The 22982-nt window shown below is 38.0% G+C and overlaps 1 protein-coding gene across 11 annotated transcripts in view; it reads left to right on the top strand.

Annotated features, from left to right (window-relative positions):
- Positions 1-22982, top strand: part of LOC100705316 (CUB and sushi domain-containing protein 3) — a 240882-nt gene that overhangs the window by 16440 nt on the left and 201460 nt on the right. For all 11 annotated transcript variants that reach the window (XR_003222198.1, XM_025911532.1, XM_025911534.1 and 8 more), the window contains exon 2: positions 9838-10060. Coding sequence is in view for 10 of the 11 variants with exons in the window: in XM_025911532.1 (XP_025767317.1) it covers positions 9838-10060 (223 nt within the window). In the remaining variant the exon portion in view is untranslated. The remainder of the gene's footprint in view (positions 1-9837; positions 10061-22982) is intronic.

The following is a 22982-nucleotide window of genomic DNA, read 5'->3' as shown; positions in this document are numbered from 1 at the left end:
CCCAAAGGTCGTGGTTCAATTACACCTTGGGCAACATGTGTTTTTTCCTACAAATTAATACACTATCACAGACCACTAATTCATATTCATCATTATTACAATTCTGCAACCTTTTATGATTTTAGCAGCTTTTGTAATATGGACCTCAGATTCTTGTTAACACTCCATGGCACAAATACTATTCCTTTAGCTCTGTGTGTGTGTGTGTGTGTGTGTGTGTGTGTGTGTTGTGAGAGAAAGAGAGAGAGAGAGAGAGAGCGAGAGAGAGCCTTTTGATGGGAGCATCTTATTATATCACTTAAATTCAATATATTTAGACTGGTTGACTGAATTTGGTCTGTGTGTGTTCTCTGTGTGCATGTGTGTTTCCATATGTGCCCATATTGTGATTGTGTGACTGTCATACTTTTTTTGCTGATTTTTTTTTTCAATTAACAATTAGATTGGGACCCTAGCATGTTCAGGATTTTTCCAGCTGTCCATTTTGCTTTTCCAATTTTTCTATAATTATTACTGTTGTGCTAAGTCATAGCATTTCTGCTGCTTTTCAGTATTTGTGCTAAATACAGCATTTCTGCTAAATCATACTATTTCTGCTATTTCATAAGATTTGTACTAAATATAGTGTTTCTGCAAATATAGTATTTCTGCTTAATTATAGTATTTGCTAAAACATAGTATTTCTACTAAATGTAGTATTTATGCTTAATCATACTATTTGTATATATTCTGCCAGGTCCCCAGGCAGCTAATCCTCTGTGAGGACTCATAAATATAAAATTACATATCAGGGCCTGCACGGCTTCCCAGCCAGCCAATCATATCTGAGGTCTGCCCTTTCTTCTCTCGTCATATCTCAGCGACAGATGTACAAAGAGCAATGCAAATCACAGTCAAAGTACACGAAAGTAGCTGATTCACCCAGTACAAGAATTATGCTTGTAGTCCACCTAGTTTTTGAGTTACACGACGTTTTGTAACTCCAAAAAACGGCGCTCTTTGCCTCACACCGCGATCTAATTCTGACTGCTCATCACCTCAGATTCTTCTTAACACTCCATGGCACAAATACTGTTCCTTTAGGCTCTGTGAATGTGTGTGTGTATCAATATTTCTCCCATTTTAAAGTATTACTCCTCCATAATTGGATTTCTCTTAAATCAAAGTACTTTTACTACATCTTAGTACTTCTGCTCAATCATAGTATTTCTGCTAAATCATAGTATTTTGCCAATCATGGTTTTTGTGCCAAATCATCAGAATCGTGTTTATTGGCCAAGTATATGTGCAGACAAATACAAGGAATTTGGTTCCGGTAGATGGTGGCTCTCGAGCACAGCAATGTAAATCACACACACACACACACAACACCACACACACACACACGCACCCACACACACACGTATCTATATATACATTACACATGCATACACATACATACAAAGCTGTGTAAACCAACTATAAAAAACTAATCTAAACGTATATACATAAAATACAAAATGAAATGAGGTGGAATGAATACTACAGAATGTACATAAGGTGCAGTTGCAGTCTGGCAGTGGGAGGAGTGTGACAGTTCAACTGTTTAGAAGGGAGATGGTGAGGGGAAAGAAACTGTTCCTGTGTCGGGTGGTCCTGGTCTGCAGGCTTCTGTACCGTCTGCCAGAGGGCAGCAGATCAAAAAGTCTGTGTCCAGGGTGTGAGGGGTCTGTGATGATTTTCCCTGCCCGTTTCCTGGTTCTTGAGAGGTACAGATCCTGGATGGAGGGCAGGGGGGCGCCGATGATCCTTTCTGCTGCCCGTACAGTCCGCTGCAGTCTGCACCTGTCCTGTTTAGTGGCTGCACCATACCAGACTGTGATGGAGGAGCACAGGACAGACTCAATGACTGCAGTGTAGAACTGGATCAGCAGCTCCTGTGGAAGACTGTACTTCCCCAGTTGTCTCAGGAAGTACATCCTCTGCTGGGTCTTTTTGAGGATGGAGTTGATGTTGGTCTCCCACTTCAGGTCCTGGGAGATGGTGGTACCCAGCAACTTGAAGATCTCCACAGTCGACACAGGGCTGTCTGATATGATGAGGGGGGCAGAGTTGAGGGATGTCTCCTGAAGTCCACTGTCATCTCTACAGTTTTAAGAGTGTTCAGCTCCAGATTGTGCTGACTGCACCAGAGTACCAGCCGCTCAACTCATCATAACATTTGTGTTATGTTATAGTATTACTACTAAGTGGAGGAATTTCTGTCATGTTACAGTATATGTGCTGATTACAGTATTTCTGCCAAATATAGTATTTCTGATTAATTATAGTTTTCTACCAAATCATATTACAGTATTTTTGCTTTTTATACCATTTTTATAGGATTTTTATATTGCTTAATATAGTATTTCTGCTTTTTATAGGATTTGTGCTTAATATAGTATTTCTGCTTTTTATAGGATTTGTGCTTAATACAGTATTTCTGCTAAATGTAGTATTTATGCTTAATCACACTATTACTATATATTTCTGGCAGCTTCCCAGCCAGCCAATCATATCTGAGGTCTGCAGTTTCTTCTCTCGTCATATCTCAGCGACGGATGTACAAAGAGTAATGAAAATCGCAGTCAAAGTACACCAAAGTCCGCTGATTCACCCAGTACAAGAATTATGCTTCTAGTCCACCTAGTTTTGGAGTTACACGACGTTTTGTAACTCCAAAAAACGGCGCTCTTTGCCTCTCACCGCGATCTAATTCTGACTGCTCATCACCCCGTTTCCCAAGAGCTCACTGTCTTTCCCAGTGGGGCAGCTGGTAAGGAAATTATAGCCATTTGTTTGAGAGGAGTCCTCACTATGAAAAATAGACTGCACAAATCCTGTCTCTGTGCTGCGTGTGTAAAAACAGGTGCACCTGTTTTGGCGGGAAAAGTACATAGCCTTTCTGATTGGTGGATTCAAATTAAGCAGCTCCAGGCTTTTTGACCCACCTAGAAACATACAGGAAACACTGTATGTACAGCCCCTGTTTGTTCACTTGCTTCTGCTTCTGCTTCTGCTGCTGCTGCGTGTGTGTGTGTGTGTGTGTGTGTGTGTGTGTGTGTATGTGTGTGTGTGTGTGTGTGTGTGTGTCTGTATGACAGAGAGAGAGAGATAGAGAGCCTTTTATGGGTGTATCTTATTGTGTGATTTAAAATCAATATATTTACACTGGTTGATTGAATTGGATCCTGTGTGTGTCTCTGTGCATGTTTGTTTCCATATATGGGGGTGATCGTGGCTCAAAAGTTGGGAGTTCGCCTTGTAATCGGAAGGTTACCGGTTCGAGGCCCGGCTCGGACAGTGTCGGTCGTTGTGTCTTTGGACAAGACACTTCACTCGTTGTCTACTGGTGGTGGTCAGAGGGCCCGGTGGCGCCAGTGTCCAGCAGCCTCGCCTCTGTCAGTGCGCCCCAGGGTGGCTGTGGCTACAACGTAGCTTGCCATCACCAGTGTGTAAATGGGTGAATGACTGGATATGTAAAGAGCTTGGGGTCCTTAGGGACCATAAAAGCGCTATATAAATACAGGCCATTTACCATGTCCATATTTGTAATTGTGCAAGTTATTATGCAAGCTATTATGCTAATTTACAGTATTTCTGCTACTTTTCGGTGTTTGTGCTAAATACAGTATTTCTGCTAAATCTTAGTATTATTGCTTAATCATATTATTTGAGCAAAATCATAGTATTTGAGCATATTCTTTCTATTTGTGCCATAGCATAATTTATTTGCTGAATTACAGCATTGCTGCTATGTTGTAGTATTTGTCCTAAATCACAGTATTTGTGCAATGTTTAGGTATTTTTGTTTAAATAAAGTATCTATGTAATCTTGTACCATGTTTGCTAAAATCCTGTATTTCTGAAAAGTTATCTTGTTTCTGCTAAGTTACAATATTTATTCTAATTTCTGCTGCTAAGTTCTGCTATGTTATTGTATTTCTGCCAAGTATTATGTTTTCTTTACGTTATTGCAGTTCTGCTAAGTAATTACATTTTTGCTAAGTTCTTATGCTTCTGCAAAGTTATTACAATTTTTTGCAAAGGTTTTACAACTTCTGCAACTTTTCAGCTTTTTCAGCTAGTTTCAGCTGACAGCTTCAGCTTTACAGCATCCACACTGCATTTTCGCAGGAAATGCAAATTTTTCTAGTTATTCTTCAAGTTGCTTCCGTACGTTTTTCGCCGTAGAACTACTTCCACAATTTTTGTGCTATTTTCACCGTTCAAATTTTAAACTATTCTGCTATTTTTGCTCTTTCCGGCAATGACTTTTGGTATTTTTTGCTCTTATACTTTTTAAAATATTACGTTTTTTTCCTTTAATTTGTCCCATTGAAATGAATGGGAAACTTCCGCAATTCTGCTAAAACTTACTCTTTTTTGAAACTTAACTACGTTCTCATACTTTCGCCTAAAACAACCATTCAAATTTTAAAATGTTCACAAATTATTGGGCTATTCATGAATGATTCAGCTTTTTCATATCTGTTACCGTTTTCATCGTATCCCTCTCTAAGTTTTGAGTTTCATCTTTGTGATTTTTCACAAATACATGCGTTGTTATGGTTGCTATGCAGTTGGTTCTAAGTGAGCCACTGTACCTTTTGCAATTCTCACTTCATGTCCGAACAACTTCTTGCTACTCGGTCAATTTCCCCTCAACCCCCACAAATTATACATCAAAACGTAGGTATTTTTGCTGGCTTTCAGAAAATGTCACTATCATTGTTGTGGGTTTTATAGAATTTTTCCAAATCTCCTCAGACCAACACAAAGTCTTAAAACTCTCCATAGAAAGTCAATGGAGAGTTTGTTCAAAATCATCGCTTGATTTCTGTAATGAGAGGCATTTTCGAATCGCCATATCTCCCCAACGAAGCGAAGTTAAGACATAAGGCTTGTCCCAATATATCTTCAGACACTCCTGACGCTCACAATTCAAGAATTTTTTTCTCATCTATTACCATTTGGCCATGAATTGGGTTTGTTTGAGGGTAGGAAATTCGTCCTTCGCTCAGATTTCTTCAGATTTCAAACTCTGGAAATGAACCACTTTTTCCTCTCGTCATATCTTTTTAATGGATTTCCACAGAGACCTGAAAATTTCCATGATTGTTCACCAAAGACTGCTGTCTCTTACGGTGAAAGAATGATATTGATACTCCAAATAGATTTAGAGTTAGAAAGCGTTGTTTGAGGGCAAGTCAAGGCAGTTTTGGCTTTGCTCTACTCAGTTATGGTGCATGAGAAGTCAAATATCTTTAATAATTCATATTTTAATGATAAAGTGTCAACACTTTAAGATTCCCCCATCTCTTCTGAACAAAACGGTGTAAGAATGACCGTTCTAGCCCCTACGGTTAGGAAATTATGGCCATTTGTTTGAGAGGAATCCTCACTATGAGAAATTCACTGCAGAAATCCTGTCTCTGTGCTCTGTGTGTGTAAAAACGGCTGCACCTGTTTTGGCGGGAAAAAGTACACAGCCTCTCTGATTGGTGGATTCAAATTTAGCAGCTCCCAGGCTGCTTGACTGACCTAGAAACTTGCTTGTCTCTCCCTGTGTGTGTGTGTGTGTGTGTGTGTGTGTGTGTGTGTGTGTGTGTGTGTGTGTGAGACAGAGAGAGAGAGAAAGGGAGGGCGAGAGAGAGTTTTTATGGGAGCATCTTATTATATGATTTAAATTCAATATATTTAGACTGGTTGACTGAATTTGATCCTGTGTGTGTCTCTCTGTGCATGTGTGTTTCCATATGTGTCCATATTTGTGATTGTGTCACTGTTATACTTTTTTTTGCTGATTTTTTTCATTTAACAATTACATTTGAGGGACCCTTAGCATGTTCAGGATTCTTTCAGCTGTCCATTTTGCTTTTCCAATTTTTCTATTTAAGTTATTACTATTGTGTTGAGTCATAGCATTTCTGCTGCTTTTCAGTATTTGTGCTAAATACAGCATTTCTGCAAAATCATACTATGTCTGCTATTTTATGAGATTTGTGCTAAATACAGCATTTCTGCTAAATCATACTCTTTCTGCTATTTCATAAGATTTGTGCTAAATATAGTGTTTCTGCTATTTCTGCCAAATTTAGTATTTTTGATTAATTAGGGTTTTTCTACCAAATCATAGTACAGTTTTACTGCTTTTTATAGGATTTTTAGAGGATATTTATATTGCTTAATATAGTATTTCTGCTTTTTATAGGATTTGTGCTTAATATAGTTTTTCTAAAAAATGTAGTATTTATGCTTAATCATACTATTTCTATATATTTCTGCCAGGTCCCCAGGCAGCTAATCCTCTGTGAGGACTGATACATATAAAATTTACATATCAGGGCCTGCACGGCTTCCCAGCCAGCCAATCATATCTGGGGTCTGCCCTTTCTTCTCTCGTCATATCTCAGCGACAGATGTACAAAGAGCAATGCAAATCACAGTCAAAGTACACGAACGTACGCTGATTCACCCAGTACAAGAATTATGCTTCTAGTCCACCTAGTTTTTGAGTTACACGACGTTTTGTAACTGCAAAAAACGGCGTTTTTCGCCTCTCACCGCAATCTGATTCTGACTGCTCATCACCCTGTTTTCCAGGCGCGCGCTCTCTTTCCCAGTGGCGCAGTTGGTAATGACACAGGTCTGCAACCCAAAGGTCGTGGGTTCAATTACACCTTGGGCAACATGTTTTTTTTCCCTACAAATTAATACACTATCACAGACCAATAATTCATATTCATCATTTATTACAATTCTGCAACCTTTTATGATTTTAGCAGCTTTTGTAATATGGACCTCAGATTCTTGTTAACACTCCATGGCACAAATACTATTCCCTTTAGGCTCTGTGTGTGTGTGTGTGTGTGTGTGTGTGTGTGTGTGTGTGTGTGTGTGTGTGTGTGTGTGAGAGAGAGAGCGAGAGAGAGCCCTTTGATGGGAGCATCTTATTATATCACTTAAATTCAATATATTTAGACTGGTTGACTGAATTTGGTCCTGTGTGTGTCTCTCTGTGCATGTGTGTTTCCATATGTGCCCATATTTGTGATTGTGTGACTGTTATACTTTTTTTGCTGATTTTTTTTTTCAATTAACAATTAGATTTGAGGGACCCGTAGCATGTTCAGGATTTTTCCAGCTGTCCATTTTGCTTTTCCAATTTTTCTATAAGTTATTACTGTTGTGCTAAGTCATAGCATTTCTGCTGCTTTTCAGTATTTGTGCTAAATACAGCATTTCTGCTAAATCATACTATTTCTGCTATTTTATGAGATTTGTGCCAAATACAGCATTTCTGCTAAATCATACTATTTCTGCTATTTCATAAGATTTGTACTAAATATAGTGTTTCTGCCAAATATAGTATTTCTGCTTAATTATAGTATTTCTGCCATTTTATAGTATTTGTGCTAAAACATAGTATTTCTACTAAATGTAGTATTTATGCTTAATCATACTATTTGTATATATTTCTGCCAGGTCCCCAGGCAGCTAATCCTCTGTGAGGACTCATACATATAAAATTTACATATCAGGGCCTGCACGGCTTCCCAGCCAGCCAATCATATCTGAGGTCTGCCCTTCTTCTCTCGTCATATCTCAGCGACAGATGTACAAAGAGCAATGCAAATCACAGTCAAAGTACACGAAAGTACGCTGATTCACCCAGTACAAGAATTATGCTTCTAGTGCACCTAGTTTTTGAGTTACACGACGTTTTGTAACTCCAAAAAACTGTGTTTTTCGCCTCTCACCGCAATCTAATTCTGACTGCTCATCACCCTGTTTTCCAGGCGCTCGCTCTCTTTCCCAGTGGCGCAGTTGGTAATGACACAGGTCTGCAACCCAAAGGTCGTAGGTTCAATTACACCTTGGGCAACATGTTTTTTTCCCCTACAAATTAATACACTATCACAGACCAGTAATTGATATTCATCATTTATTACAATTCTGCAAACTTTTATGATTTTAGCAGCTTTTCTAATATGGACCTCAGATTCTTGTTAACACTCCATGGCACAAATACTGTTCCCTTTAGGCTCTGTGTATGTGTGTGTGTATCAATATTTCTCCCATTTTAAAGTATTACTCCTCCATAATTGTATTTCTGTTAAATCAAAGTACTTTTACTACATCTTAGTACTTCTGCTCAATCATAGTATTTCTGCTAAATCATAGTATTTTGCCAAATTATGGTTTTTGTGCCAAATCATAACATTTGTTTTATGTTACAGTATTACTACTAAGTGGAGGAATTTCTGTCATGTTACAGTATATGTGCTGATTACAGTATTTCTGCTAAATCATAGTATTTCTACTATATTATATTTTTCTTTCTAAATATAGCATTTCTGCTATATAATTGTATTACTGCTATGTTATAATATTTGTGCTAAACCAGAGTATTTCTGCTGAAACATAGTATTTCTGCCGAATGATAGTATTTCTGTCAAATTACAGTATTTTTGCTAAAACATAGTATTTTTAAAAAAAAATTTCAATATTAATAGTAAATTACAGTGTCTCTGGTAAATCGCAGCATTTCTGCTATGTTGTACTGTTTTTCTAAATCATAGTATTTCTGTAATGTTTAAGAATGTTTGGCTAAATATATTCTTTCTGTTATCTTATACTATTTCTCCTAAATTCTTGTATTTTTGAGAAGTTATCGTGTTTCTGGTAAGTTACAATATTTCTGCTAAGTTCTGCTATGCTATTGTATTTCTGCCAAGTATTATGTTTCCTCTAAGATATTGCAGTTCTGCTAAGTTACTACATTTTAGCAAAGTTCCTTTTCTTCTGCAAAGTTTTTACAAATTCTGCAACTTTTCAGCTTTTTCTGCTAGTTTCAGCAGACAGCTTCAGCATTACAGCATCCACACTGCATTTTCGCAGGAAATGCAAATTTTTCTAGTTACGTTTGCATTTCATTAGACAACATGCAAGATAGCCTGAAATGAAAAGGGGACGCTCTTTGCATTGTGACACAGTGTGCATGGGAGCAATTTTGTGTAACTGCGGAAGTACTCTGGATGTGGAAGTGTGGAGGGAATAGGTGTGACTGTGTGAAAACGAGGTTGCTTAGTAGTGGCACTTACGTTCCTTTGCATCAACACTACAAAGGTTAGCAAAGCAACCAGATTACTGTAGCTTGACAGTGATGGTATGAGGTTTAACATAATGTGTCTAGGGTATCAGTTCTCAGTAAGCTGGTGCAAGACGGATGACTAATCTGCTGTTAAAAGCTTGAAGCACCAAATCAGAAGACTTTACTTGTTGCCTATCTCTGGCACTTTTAGACCCTATAAAAAAGACTCTAATGACACATCACAATCTTTTTCAAAAGCATCCTCAATTATACATTTTTGATATTACTGCAGCAGCTTTCTGCATTTTATTGTCATTATTTGATCTGAAAGAAAACAGAAATCATAAATGGAAACACAAAACTTGGCTCTTAGTCAGCTGGTTGCCAGATTTCCCTCGTAGCTTCTGCCAGCTGAGAACAATAGGGATTTTCCAAACAATTTGATCTCAGTTAAAGAAATATTGCACATGAACATCATAGGGTGCATTCAGTTGTTATGAACAAATGCTATTTGGAATTGTCTCTGTGCAGGCCTGTTTAAAATATCTCTTTTATTTATTGCTGCTTGGATGCTTGCAGCAGACGAAGTTTATCAAAATGAAGTACTCTTTTTGTTTCTGTGCTGCAGAGCATTTTACTTTATTTTTCTTCAGCTGAGAGTCTCACACAAACCCATTATATGCATTGGATAATGATGTTTTGTTTGTTCTCTTTCCTTCCAGGTTTTATCCATTCTTGTGGAGGCACTTTAAAAGGCAGGAATGGGACAATAGAAAGTCCTGGCTTTCCATATGGATATCCAAATGGAGCGAACTGTACCTGGGTGATTGTTGCTGAGGAGGGGAACAGGATTCATATAGTTTTTCAATCTTTCGCTGTGGAGGAGGAATATGACTTTTTATCTTTGTATGACGGGCATCCACACCCGGCTAACTTCAGAACGAGGTAAGGAAGCGGCCGTGCACCTTGAAGGCTGTGTTTGAAAGCTGGCAGACCGGGGTGGAAAGATGCAAGGGAGGGAAGCCTTCAGTGCTCAGTTCTGACAGAAAGTTTATCTTTAGGCTGCACATGACAAAGGCTACTTATTTTCTTCAGGGAGATGTCAGGCAAGTCTCATGTGGTGTGCAAGGGGTGTTGTGTGTCCAGTCTTTTCTGACATCGTTTTGAGTGGAAATGTAACCGCCTTCTGCAAACTGAAGATTTTTTTACTGAGGAGAAGGGAAGTTCTGCGTGACTCTGACGGCTGATCTGACAGGTGCTCTTCAGTTAAAGTATACATAAAAAAAAAAAAAAAAAGTCCACAAAGTCTTTCTAGGTTTAAACGTGAAGGGAATGTTGTGATGCATGGGTTAGCTCACTACCTACCTTTTTTATTCGACTACTTTACTGGAGGAGACAGAGGTGGAGACAAACATCAGAAAAACATGAACATCAAACACAAAGATTTCCTGTTGCTTTCTCTGGTCACTGAACAGGCAAACAACTGTTTACTCAGTGGCTTCCTAGATTCTTACAAAAGTCCCTGTTGCTTTGCATTTTCAGGCTGCCCTCTTTTAGTATTTCCCTCCGAAAGTGTTATTTGGACAGTAAATTCACGCAATTGTTTTAAATGTTGTGTGAAATTGACAATGTAGTGATCCTATAATAACACTGTGGATGCAAGTTTGTCCAAAATGGGCATCCATGTACAGAAACACACGCACTAACTGCTCAGGTTTTAATAGAGATGTTTGCTCAGAGAACACCATTCTTGGCCATTTTCGTGGGACATGCCTTCCTCAAGGATTTTGATTATTAAAATATTGCTAATGCTTTTTATTTAACACGCTATCACCAACTCAGTGCTCAGTGAAGCCATCAAACCATGCAAATTGGTTTAACTGTGAAGGTTTTAAGCCAATCATCATTGACGTGCTTTATGAGAAAATATCTGTAAATATATAAATATTTCGTTGTTTAAAGGACACGTTATATATGTGACTCATAAAAAATCTGCACTCTAGCATTCTTGGGATGTTCTATTTTCTACTTTCCCAAATAAATCCTCCTTTAAAGAATCATTTTGTGTTTCACTTTCAAAGGAAAAAGCCATTTAGGTCTCACATTTTCCTTGTCAAAACGAAATTGTTCAAAAATAAACGCAGTCTTCACAGATAAGTGTTATGTATATTATGAGAAGATTATCTGTACGCTGAGCTGATAGAGAAGTGTGGATACGCAGATCAGTTTTTAAACCTGTCAGAACCTTTTCTTTTCTTTCTTTTTTTTTTTTTTAAAGAGACATTTTGATTACCCACTTCTATTCACAAGCATGCTCCATCAGAGGCGAAAGTGGGGTCCAGTATTTCACAGTGAAACACTCCAAGAGGCAGTGCCAAATGATTTCTCCTGGCGCATTTATGTGGCTCAACTTCAGCGGAAGTGGACCGAGGTCAGTGATAATAGAATGCAGGATTTATAGCAAAGAGTGACAATGAAGGAGAATAATTCTAGTGCTGAATCACTGCTGATACTTTAGCAGATGAATCACTTTAGATACTTAAAAGATCCTATTGCATAATACCATCAGGCTTATACACTAAAAGGTTTGTCACCATGTTGCTCGATTCACCATTGCATCCTGATCTCACAGTCTCACGTAAGTCTTGTCACAAACAACCAGAAAGAATCAACAATCAGAAAGAACCAGTACGAGCAATTATCAGTCATGTTGCACAAATACTGCAAACTGAACCAAACCAAAAATCTTCTGCTGTTCCACCAACACACTGACTCACGCTTGTTTTAATTTTGGTAACATTAAAAAAACAAAACAAAAACAAAAAACCTTGCTTGCAATGTCATAATGTTTATTTTGATCCCAATTCTACCAATTTACAGCAAACCTCAGTAACTACTAGATTAGCTCATGAGTTCAAAGTGAGTTGCCAACTTACCAACAGGTTGCTTCTGCAAGTCTGATGAATATATCTGACTATAAATAACTATATGCGTTATTATCCTTATTAGAAACAGCCATTCAATGGGGAATATAAAACTTATAAAAGGACAGACAGGTGTGGGATTAAATACCAGTAATCAGCTGCTTGCGATTTTGTTTTTTTGTTGTTTTTTTAAATAAACTAGCATGCCTGCTAGCTAATGTGGTTGCTGTCCTGGCATTAGTTCAAATATAGCCAGGACAAAAATAATTTCTTGCCTTGTTTCTTTTGTAATCATGTGTTTCTGAAAACATCAAGGGAAAAAAACGATTGTTTTAAATTTTGCTTTCTTGCTTCAGGGTAAATTTATATTCTTATTTAACTGAAGAAGATTTATCTGCTTGTCATTATTCAGTTTTCTTATTGTAGCGACATGATTTCAGCTGTGACAATGTTGATGTATTATCAAAATGACAATATTTGTTGTCTGTGTTGATGATGTACCTTTTTTTTAAAGAATGGGATCAGTTTTAAATTTTGTCATGATCCATGTCCATCCCTTTTATAATCAGTCATGCAGACAGAAAAATTGCTTTACTTGTGCTAAATTTCATGTGGGCGTGTAGTTTTCCCAAAACAGCAATTAATGCTTGTCAACATTCAGCAAGCCAAACTGTTACTGGACTGACCCACTATCAAACCATGTAGGCTTAAAGCTGAAATAAATATAGTGTTAGTTTCAATCTAGAAATGATTCAGACATGTTTCATAAATTGTAGAATATAAAAGATTTTAATTTACAAAAATAATCTCATTGTCTCCTAATCCAACAATCATTGCAACAAACTCTGTTCAACTGTGATGCTTTACCTGAAACCTGAGCCCTAATTCAAATAACATTTGCCAGTTTTTAATTACAGTTATTCTGAACAGTTATGTAAATGATAACATGATATTATCACATCATGAAAGGAGTTCACTGAAATTGAAAATAGCATTCCCTGGAGTGGATCATTGTTATTTCATGTGTTGAATGATAATACAGTTCTTTAATACACTTCCTTAATTTGTTGGACAAAGAAATGATTTTTTGTAGTTTTGCCTCTGTACACCGTCACATTGGATTTTTAAATCAAACAATCAAGATGTGATTGAAGTGCAGTGTTAATTAAAGAGGGTTTTTCAATAATTTTTCTTTTTTCCAGTAACTGTTTAATAATTGCACTTTCATACATGGTCTACCTGTTTCAAGTGGCTCAAAATTATTTGAACAAGTGACTGACAGGAAGTTGAGGTTTTTTAATAGCTTTTCACTGTAATTTTAAATATGAAATCCAAAGAGATGTCAGTGCAAGTGACATTAGGCTGAAAAAATACAGTCATCCTTTTGGAGAGATAACAAAAATATTAACCTCCTAAGACCCAAACTCTTCCATGGTATGCATTTTTAATTTCTCTTTGATATTTGGGCTGTTTGGGACCCGATGAATGTAAAAACAAACAATCACCAGATTTATTTTTTTTTTACCCAATTTTTGTTTCTAAGAAAACTGAGAGCCATGTATGAAGACATTCGTTTTAAATTTTGATAAAACAGAGGCAGTATAATGTCCTCGTAAGTGGATATCAGGCCCTTGTGGAGCTAAATTTGGTATTTTGGTCTAGACAACCCAAAATGTGATGTCCACATATGTGGACGCCAGGTCCTAGGAGGTTAAGGGTATTAAATTCAATTATGTGGTGCATTTTTGAAAAGAATGAATGCACTGACCAGCAACACCAAAAGGCCCAAAAGACCATAGAAGACAACTAAAAAAAACATCTTAAGGAACCTGCACAGTTCTCTGAAGAAAAAATAGGGAGATTAATGTGTGCCAAAATGATGGGGAAAAATATGGAGAAGGAAATAAAGAACTTGTGATCCAAAGCATAACACATTATCTAACATGGTAGAGGCATTATTAGATGGGCAGGTGTTGCCAGTTGAAATGGGTTACAATTGTTTGCTGATCATCCAACAGCTGATAAAAGTAGAAGGATGAACTATAAAGCGTACAGGTTTATACTCTGCTCGGATTCTGCTAAATGCTGAAAGACTGATCAGACAGTGATTCACAGAGCAAAGTGATAATGAACCAAAGCATACTGCAAAAGCACAAGAATTTCTCAATGCAAAGAAATGAGATCTTCTTCAATCACCAAGTCAGTCACCTGAACCCAACAGAGCACAATTTAAAGTTACTGGAAACAGAGAGACCCACAAAAAAGGCCACTGACCAGTAATGAGTTATGTTATTTACAAGGGTCTATATGCAACAGAATAAGGATGCACTTAATTATAATATTACCAGGATCAGAATTAGCAGCTGGGTACTTGAACTCTTGAGACATCTGAAGTGAAGTTAGTCTGCTTACTGGTTATAGTAACAAACTGGGTTATGGTCTTCTACCTCGATTTGGGCTGGGGTTGAGCAACTGGGGACATGTGTCTGGGAAGCTGCAGTTTCCTAACCATGACCTGTAGCTGGTGAGGCAGGCCTGCCTACCAACACTGACCAGAGCAGTTCAGATGGGGCACAGCTGTGTAATGTGGGGCTTGTTAGGCAAAGAAAGGTTGGCAGAGTGCAGAAATTGTATATAATGGACCTAACTAATGTTTAGCTACTATGTGACTTTTAACTTGTTCAAATGTTAGGATGTATTTATGTATGTAAATGTATGTGCACATGTATAAACAAGAAACAACTCTCTGAGCTTCAATGGAAAATAATCCAGAATATCTGAATATGAAGGAATTATAGAAAAAGTGAAGGAGAAAGATCTGAAACAGAAGACCAAATGGAAGTGAACTTTCTGTTATACTTGCTGGACTTTGAGTAGTGCCCCTTTAAGATATAGTTAAGGATATGTGCACTGTGATGAATGACACATACAAGTCCTTTGTTTAAACTCCAACCCTACTTGTCTCCCTCCAGGGATGGTATGATTTACAACATGATAAATTGTAGACACATTTAACAATCTTCCCCATAAATCTGCCTATGATAGAAAATTCTCATTCAATTCAATTCAATTCAATTTTATTTATATAGCGCCAAATCACAACAAAAGTCGCCTCAAGGCGCTTCATAGGTACAGAGAAAAACCCAACAATCATATGACCCCCTATGAGCAAGCACTTTGGCGACAGTGGGAAGGAAAAACTCCCTTTTAACAGGAAGAAACCTCCGGCAGAACCAGGCTCAGGGAGGGGCAGGGGCATCTGCTGCAACCGGTTGGGGTGAGAGAAGGAAAACAGGATGAAAGACATGCTGTGGAAGAGAGACAGAGATTAATAACGGATATGATTCGATGCAGAGAGGTCTATTAACACATAGTGAGTGAGAAAGGTGACTGGAAAGGAAAAACTCAATGCATCACGGGAATCCCCCGGCAGCCTACGTCTATTGCAGCATAACTAAGGGAGGATTCAGGGTCACCTGATCCAGCCCTAACTATATGCTTTAGCAAAAAGGAAAGTTTTAAGCCTAATCTTGAAAGTAGAGATAGTGTCTGTCTCCCGAATCCAAACTGGAAGCTGGTTCCACAGAAGAGGGGCCTGAAAACTGAAGGCTCTCCCTCCCATTCTACTTTTAAATACTCTAGGAACAGCAAGTAGGCCTGCAGAGCGAGAGCGAAGTGCTCTAATAGGGTGATATGGTGCTACAAGGTCATTAAGATAAGATGGGGCCTGATTATTTAAGACCTTGTATGTGAGGAGCAAGATTTTGAATTCAATTCTGGATTTAACAGGGAGCCAATGAAGAGAAGCCAAAACAGGAGAAATATGCTCTCTCTTTCTAGTCCCTGTCAGTACTCTTGCTGCAGCATTTTGGATTAACTGAAGGCTTTTCAGGGAGTTTTTAGGACATCCTGATAATAATGAATTATAGTAGTCCAGCCTAGAAGTAATAAATGCATGAACTAGTTTTTCAGCATCACTAAGAGACAGGATATTTCTAACTTTAGAGATGTTGCGCAAATGGAAGAAAGCAGTCTTACATATTTGTTTAATATGTGCATTGAAGGACATGTCCTGGTCAAAAATGACTCCAAGGTTCCTCACAGCATTACTGGAGGCCAAGGTAATGCCATCCAGAGTAAGATGTGTCATGTGTCGGCTTTTTAATTTTGTGTTTTGTTTGATTTGTGGGTTTTTTGGACTGAGAGTTGAAACTATTTGGAGTCAAACATATTAATTTACTTTCCTTCTAAGCTCTGTTATTGGTCTCATTGAGCCAGGAGGACTATTGAGTCCTAGTCTGTCTTCCTGTGCCGTTCAGGGGGAGCAGCTGCAACATTATCAGCAGGACATGCTTTGGTTCTGGCAAAGACTTCCCTGCTCTCAGCAGCTTTACTGCATTTACAGTACATTACCACAGTTGTAGTCAACTTGAATAACTGTGTTTAAACTTCACCTGTCTGCTCCACTGACTTCGGTGCTGCCTTCTGTGTTGGCCCCTCCACCCCGCTCCATACACACACACTTAAGGTGAAGACGTCGATGGTGAGCAAAAAACGTATGAAGTACATCCCAGGGTTTGTAATCACCAGAAACGATTAAGCTAAGTGGTTAACATGTATATACATGTAAATGTGTTAATAATGTCTGTTTAAACCCTTTCCTGTGATTATTTTCATGTTGGCATTAGATAAAATAAATAACAACAATAACATTTCTCCCTCTGCTGTTACTGCTGCTTACTGCAACTTCAGCATGTCCATTTCATGTTTTGGAAAGGCAAAATGTGAAATGGACATAACCTTGTCTTTAGGTCTCGTCTGGTCTTTAAGTCATAGTCATTCCAAACTCTGCTGTAATTCAGTTTGTCAGTTGGAGGGCCATGGGAGGAGTAAAAACGGTCTTTCTTCCCTCTGGTTAACATTACAGGGAGTGCAGAATTATTAGGCAAGTTGTATTTTTGAGGAATAATTTTATTATTGAACAACAACCATGTTCTCAATGAACCCAAAAAACTCATTAATATCAAAGCTGAATGTTTTTGGAAGTAGTTTTTAGTTTGTTTTTAGTTTTAGCTATTTTAGGGGGATATCTGTGTGTGCAGGTGACTATTACTGTGCATAATTATTAGGCAACTTAACAAAAAACAAATATATACCCATTTCAATTATTTATTTTTACCAGTGAAACCAATATAACATCTCCACATTCACAAATATACATTTGACATTCAAAAACAAAACAAAAACAAATCAGCCACCAATATAGCCACCTTTCTTTGCAAGGACACTCAAAAGCCTGCCATCCATGGATTCTGTCAGTGTTTTGATCTGTTCACCATCAACATTGCGTGCAGCAGCAACCACAGCCTCCCAGACACTGTTCAGAGAGGTGTACTGTTTTCCCTCCTTGTAAATCTCACATTTGATGATGGACCACAGGTTCTCAATGGGGTTCAGATCAGGTGAACAAGGAGGCCATGTCATTAGTTTTTCTTCTTTTATACCCTTTCTTGCCAGCCACGCTGTGGAGTCCTTGGACGTGTGTGATGGAGCATTGTCCTGCATGAAAATCATGTTTTTCTTGAAGGATGCAGACTTCTTCCTGTACCACTGTTTGAAGAAGGTGTCTTCCAGAAACTGGCAGTAGGACTGGGAGTTGAGCTTGACTCCATCCTCAACCCGAAAAGGCCCCACAAGCTCATCTTTGATGATACCAGCCCAAACCAGTACTCCACCTCCACCTTGCTGGCGTCTGAGTCGGACTGGAGCTCTCTGCCCTTTACCAATCCAGCCACGGGCCCATCCATCTGGCCCATCAAGACTCACTCTCATTTCATCAGTCCATAAAACCTTAGAAAAATCAGTCTTGAGATATTTCTTGGCCCAGTCTTGACGTTTCAGCTTGTGTGTCTTGTTCAGTGGTGGTCGTCTTTCAGCCTTTCTTACCTTGGCCATGTCTCTGAGTATTGCACACCTTGTGCTTTTGGGCACTCCAGTGATGTTGCAGCTCTGAAATATGGCCAAACTGGTGGCAAGTGGCATCTTGGCAGCTGCACGCTTGACTTTTCTCAGTTCATGGGCAGTTATTTTGCGCCTTGGTTTTTCCACACGCTTCTTGCGACCCTGTTGACTATTTTGAATGAAACGCTTGATTGTTCGATGATCACGCTTCAGAAGCTTTGCAATTTTAAGACTGCTGCATCCCTCTGCAAGATATCTCACTATTTTTGACTTTTCTGAGCCTGTCAAGTCCTTCTTTTGACCCATTTTGCCAAAGGAAAGGAAGTTGCCTAATAATTATGCACACCTGATATAGGGTGTTGATGTCATTAGACCACACCCCTTCTCATTACAGAGATGCACATCACCTAATATGCTTAATTGGTAGTAGGCTTTCGAGCCTATACAGCTTGGAGTAAGACAACATGCATGAAGAGGATGATGTGGACAAAATACTCATTTGCCTAATAATTCTGCACTCCCTGTATGTTTGTCATTTTTATATCTAAAGGTTTAAGGTCAGTCTCTTACAGATTGCTGGCTGTTTAGATAGAGCTGTTTAGCTTTTATACATAAAACTATCACACATCAGATCTCAATGTGGAAAAAAGATTATTCTGGATATCTTTATTGATATGCACTGGGTAATGTAAGAGTCAAAGGACACATCATTTGATAGAAATAAAAAATGATCAACCTACAGAGTGCTGAATTTGAAGACACCACAAAAATGAAAGTGAGAAAATAGGTGGCAGCTAGGTTAGTCCATTTTGTCCAAAGTTCATTGCACCAACTCAAAATCATACTCAGTAGTTTTATAGCCCCCATGTACTTTTATGCATACTGACAACATTGGGGCATGTTCCTAATGAGCCGATGGATGGTGTCCTGGGAATATCCTCCCAGATCTGGACCACCCACCATTGAGCTCCTGCATGGTTTGAGGTGGAATCTTGCAGGATTGAATGGGCAAAACCATAATATTCTTCTAATGAGTTTTGTGGGGGCAAGTCAGTGGTATCAATTTCTTCATCCATTCTTCATCCGAGGGTTTCATCCCAATACCTGATGGCAGTCAGGTTGCCTAGCCTGACAGAGACAGTGACACTAGTGGCCTTCTGGACGTCATTTCGGAGTTCTGGCAGTGTTCATCCTTGCACAAAGGAGCCAATACTGGTCCTGCTGATGGGTTAAGGAGCTTCTATTCTTCCCCGTCCAGCTCTCCTAAAGTAACTGCCTGCCTCCTGGAATCTCCTCCATGCTTTTCAGACTGTGCTGGGAGACACAAACCTTGTGGCAATGACATATATTGATGTGCCATCATGCAGGAGTCGGTCTACCTATGCAACCTGAGGCGGTCCACAAATCGCCTCATGATAGTAGTACTGACTCTCACCTTAGCAAAATGTTAGTGGCCTCCACCTGTAAAACCATTCCTATTTTGGGGGTTGTCTCATTGTTGCACCTATCTACACATTGCAGCTAAAACTGATTTACAACTCCCTCTGCTACTTAAACGACCAGATCAATTTCCTAGAAGTTAAACTGACTTGTTGCTGTACTTGGATTAAAAAGTGTTCCTTTAATTTATTTTGAGCAGTATATGTATATATTTTCTCACTTCTAATACGTTGCACGTTGCTGTTCCCACATATTGTATAATACCTGGAGATAATTGGCTTGTATAACCAAATGAAATATCTTTATAAAAAGAGATAACATTTGAGTTGGAATTCAGATTTCAGCTTGTATCACTTTTACAACTAATCTATCCAAATACCAAAAGCTAAACACAGATCTCTATAGTGGCAATAATTTTCTGAAAAGTAAAGCAAAATAGAGGAGTGTTGAATTTGTGTTAATAGCACTCTGCTCAATAGCTTTTGTTTAATTTTTTTCCCAGCTTTTCACTGCAGAGTCGGTATCCTTGTGGTCAGGGATGGCTAGTGATGGATAGTGTGTGCAATGCCTTGTGAGCTGACGATATTTTCTCAGCAGTATTTAGTACTTTAGTTAGTTGGTATATTATATAGTATTTTTTTCTTAATTCTTTGTGACTCTCCATAATACTCCCAACTGTATTCTGAGGTGTTTGTTTACAGAGATGTCAGATTAAGCATCTGAAGCTGTAATGTTATGCAGTGATGATAACATGAAAGGGGATGAAAGGGGAGCTTTGCTGAATCAATATTTTGATGATTCAATGATGAAATTCCATTAGCATTATAGTTAACTAACAATATTTCACAGTCAGTCTGTATAGAAATAAATATTCAGTATTTTTAACCTAGGAATCGCCAGGGAGCTACACAATATATACACAAGTTCTTGCACCCGGGCGTTCTTCCTAAAAAAGTATATCACAATATACTGAGATGCTAACCAGTCCTAAAATTTTTAATGGTTTCACTGGCACAACACTAAGATAAAAAGTACCTGCTCAGTGAATCCAAATACAAATCCACCTCATCAGTTAAATCACAAGCGCACATTAATAGGAGCATGAATAAGCAAAAGGGGAAATAGAGATAACCAGAATTAGCAGTAACAGTATTAGAGCTCACAGAGGTTGTAGGCATGTTGTTATTTTGCTAAGAACATACCTGTTCTCTTCTGTCTGCAGACTGTGAAGGTCAATTGCACATTTGTGACCAGCATCAATCTAAGCCACTATATTATGGCTTTAAAGCAAGCCCAATCTCACAGCAAAGATGCTTTAGATCCTTGAATCCTGCTCCATAGAGCAGGCAAAGAAAACAGAAGAATGACGCTTCGAACCAGTTTTGACTTAATGAATGGTTTTTGTCTTTTCTCAGTTGAATGACGTCAAAATCCTCTAGTGGTTGTGTACTCAAATGTTTAATCTCTAACTTTTGCTCTAATGGCAAGGTGCTAATTCTAACCTTTATTAAATTGTCTGCCTCATTCATTTTATTACCATGCCCTTGTGGCTAACAGACCAGCAAGCTGTTGGTTGAAAAGACTAATGACAACATTTTGACGTAGGTCAGATCAGTTAGTTGGATTTTATTGGTTGTTATCAGCATGGGCCTGATAACAACCAATAAAATGCATTCCCTTGGTATGCGTTTGCTACCAAAGGAAGGCCATCCTGACTTTGATGCAACAGATATAATAAAGTTTTTAGATTGCATTGTAGTACTGTTTAACACATCAGTATTAGTTAAATTTGAACTATATATTGATCTATATATAGTGTTAACTAAACTCTATATATTGATCAATTGTACTACTGATGCACATGTGCGCGGCCCTTAATGCATCAAAGTTACCATAATTTGGTGTTGGATTACAAACCCATTTGCAACAGTATTAGCGACAAGCAACACTGACTTCCCCTCCTCTCATTGACACACTTCACACAGCTTGCTGCAGATGGGCAGGCACACAGCCCCTCCCCTCATTAGCTGCTGAGCACATGAAGAGTAGCTGACACTTTGTGAGGACTTTTAAGAGGTCAGTAAAACCCTAAAAAATTAAGCAGTTATCACAAATCTTAAACTGGCGGGTGCACATTTTAACATTAGCCGTTTAACTACTAGCAATTAGCTAATAGCCACATTAGTCTTATGTTATCATTTAAGGAGCAGCTAGTGGCTATGGCTAATAAAAAATGATAACCTTAAAGTCGGAACTATCAGCAAATATTAGTAGTTCTGACCATCTCTAACATTAATAGACATTTTTAGTTAGGATGATAAACAGTGGACATTATATCACTGCTATTTTTTTTCTATAAATTGCTAAATTCCCAGACTAAAGATAAAAAAAAGAAAGAAAGAAAGATTTGTGGTACTGTGTTAGGATGCCATCTGTGCAACAAGTCCAGTTGTAAAATTTCCTCACTGCTAAATATTCCACAGTCAGAAAAACAGAAAAACACATTTTTCTGTAAAGTAAATGACTTCAAGTAAATGACTGTAATTTGGCATCTTAATAAAAACAATATTAATGTGCTTTGCTATTTTTCTTTCTTGCTTTTTTTTGTATATTCATGGATAACAACGGTAATTATATTTTAGCATTTCTGATTTTGATTAAAGAGCATGTGCATACTGGTGGATTAACAATTACATAAATATACATAAATATTAAAAAATTATTTTGGTAATTACCAATACTATTAATGTAGGACAGCTGTGGCATAAATCTTGAATTCGGTGGTGGCTTAAGAAATTTGTTGAGCATTGTATTATACCAGGATGATAATGATATGTATATGTTAGAGAGAGGTAGATGTGTGATATTTGGAAAAAGGATTGTGAGATTTCAAAGCAATAATATTAGAATGCAGCACATGTGGGTGTATTCAATATAAATGGTCTGTACTGATGTGGTATCTTATATATCTTATATTTCTCAAATACATAGCTTCATTGTTCATGGCAGTACTCTTTGGAACTACGGTTGATAGGTTGCAGTTATAATTCATTTTTTGAATTTGAGTCATATTTACTATTTTTGAAAGATTATGTAAGTGATGTGTCATGTCATTCATTTTTAAGAAACATTACTAATAATAAAGGGTTAACATTTTGCTAAGCCACACGTCAGACATGATATTTTGCTTATATTTCACTTGGAGCTAATCCTGCCACTGAGAGAGAATGAGGGAAAAGTTGCTGTGAGACAAAAGTGAATGGCTCAGATTTTGATGGGTTTTTGCTTATACCACCCCAACCTCTGAATAGCAATGCTGCTCTTTGTGCTTTCTTCACACTTTTGTTGTTACTAAGTGGTGGATTTTTCTCTCATTGTGAGGCTATGTTGTGTGGTGCCAGAAAATGATAATTCCACGAGTCTGTGCCTCTAGGGCCCCAAGAGTATGCTAGTAGAACTCATGCTCTTACACAATTAATTCTCTCCAAAACAAAAGTCATTGGGAAGGAGAATAGAACAAGTTTTTGTAACTTGTGTATGTT

The sequence above is a fragment of the Oreochromis niloticus genome, linkage group LG11 (genome assembly GCF_001858045.2).
Source record: "Oreochromis niloticus isolate F11D_XX linkage group LG11, O_niloticus_UMD_NMBU, whole genome shotgun sequence".
Classification (NCBI taxonomy): domain Eukaryota; kingdom Metazoa; phylum Chordata; class Actinopteri; order Cichliformes; family Cichlidae; genus Oreochromis; species Oreochromis niloticus.
This window is presented reverse-complemented; position numbering and strand designations above follow the sequence as displayed.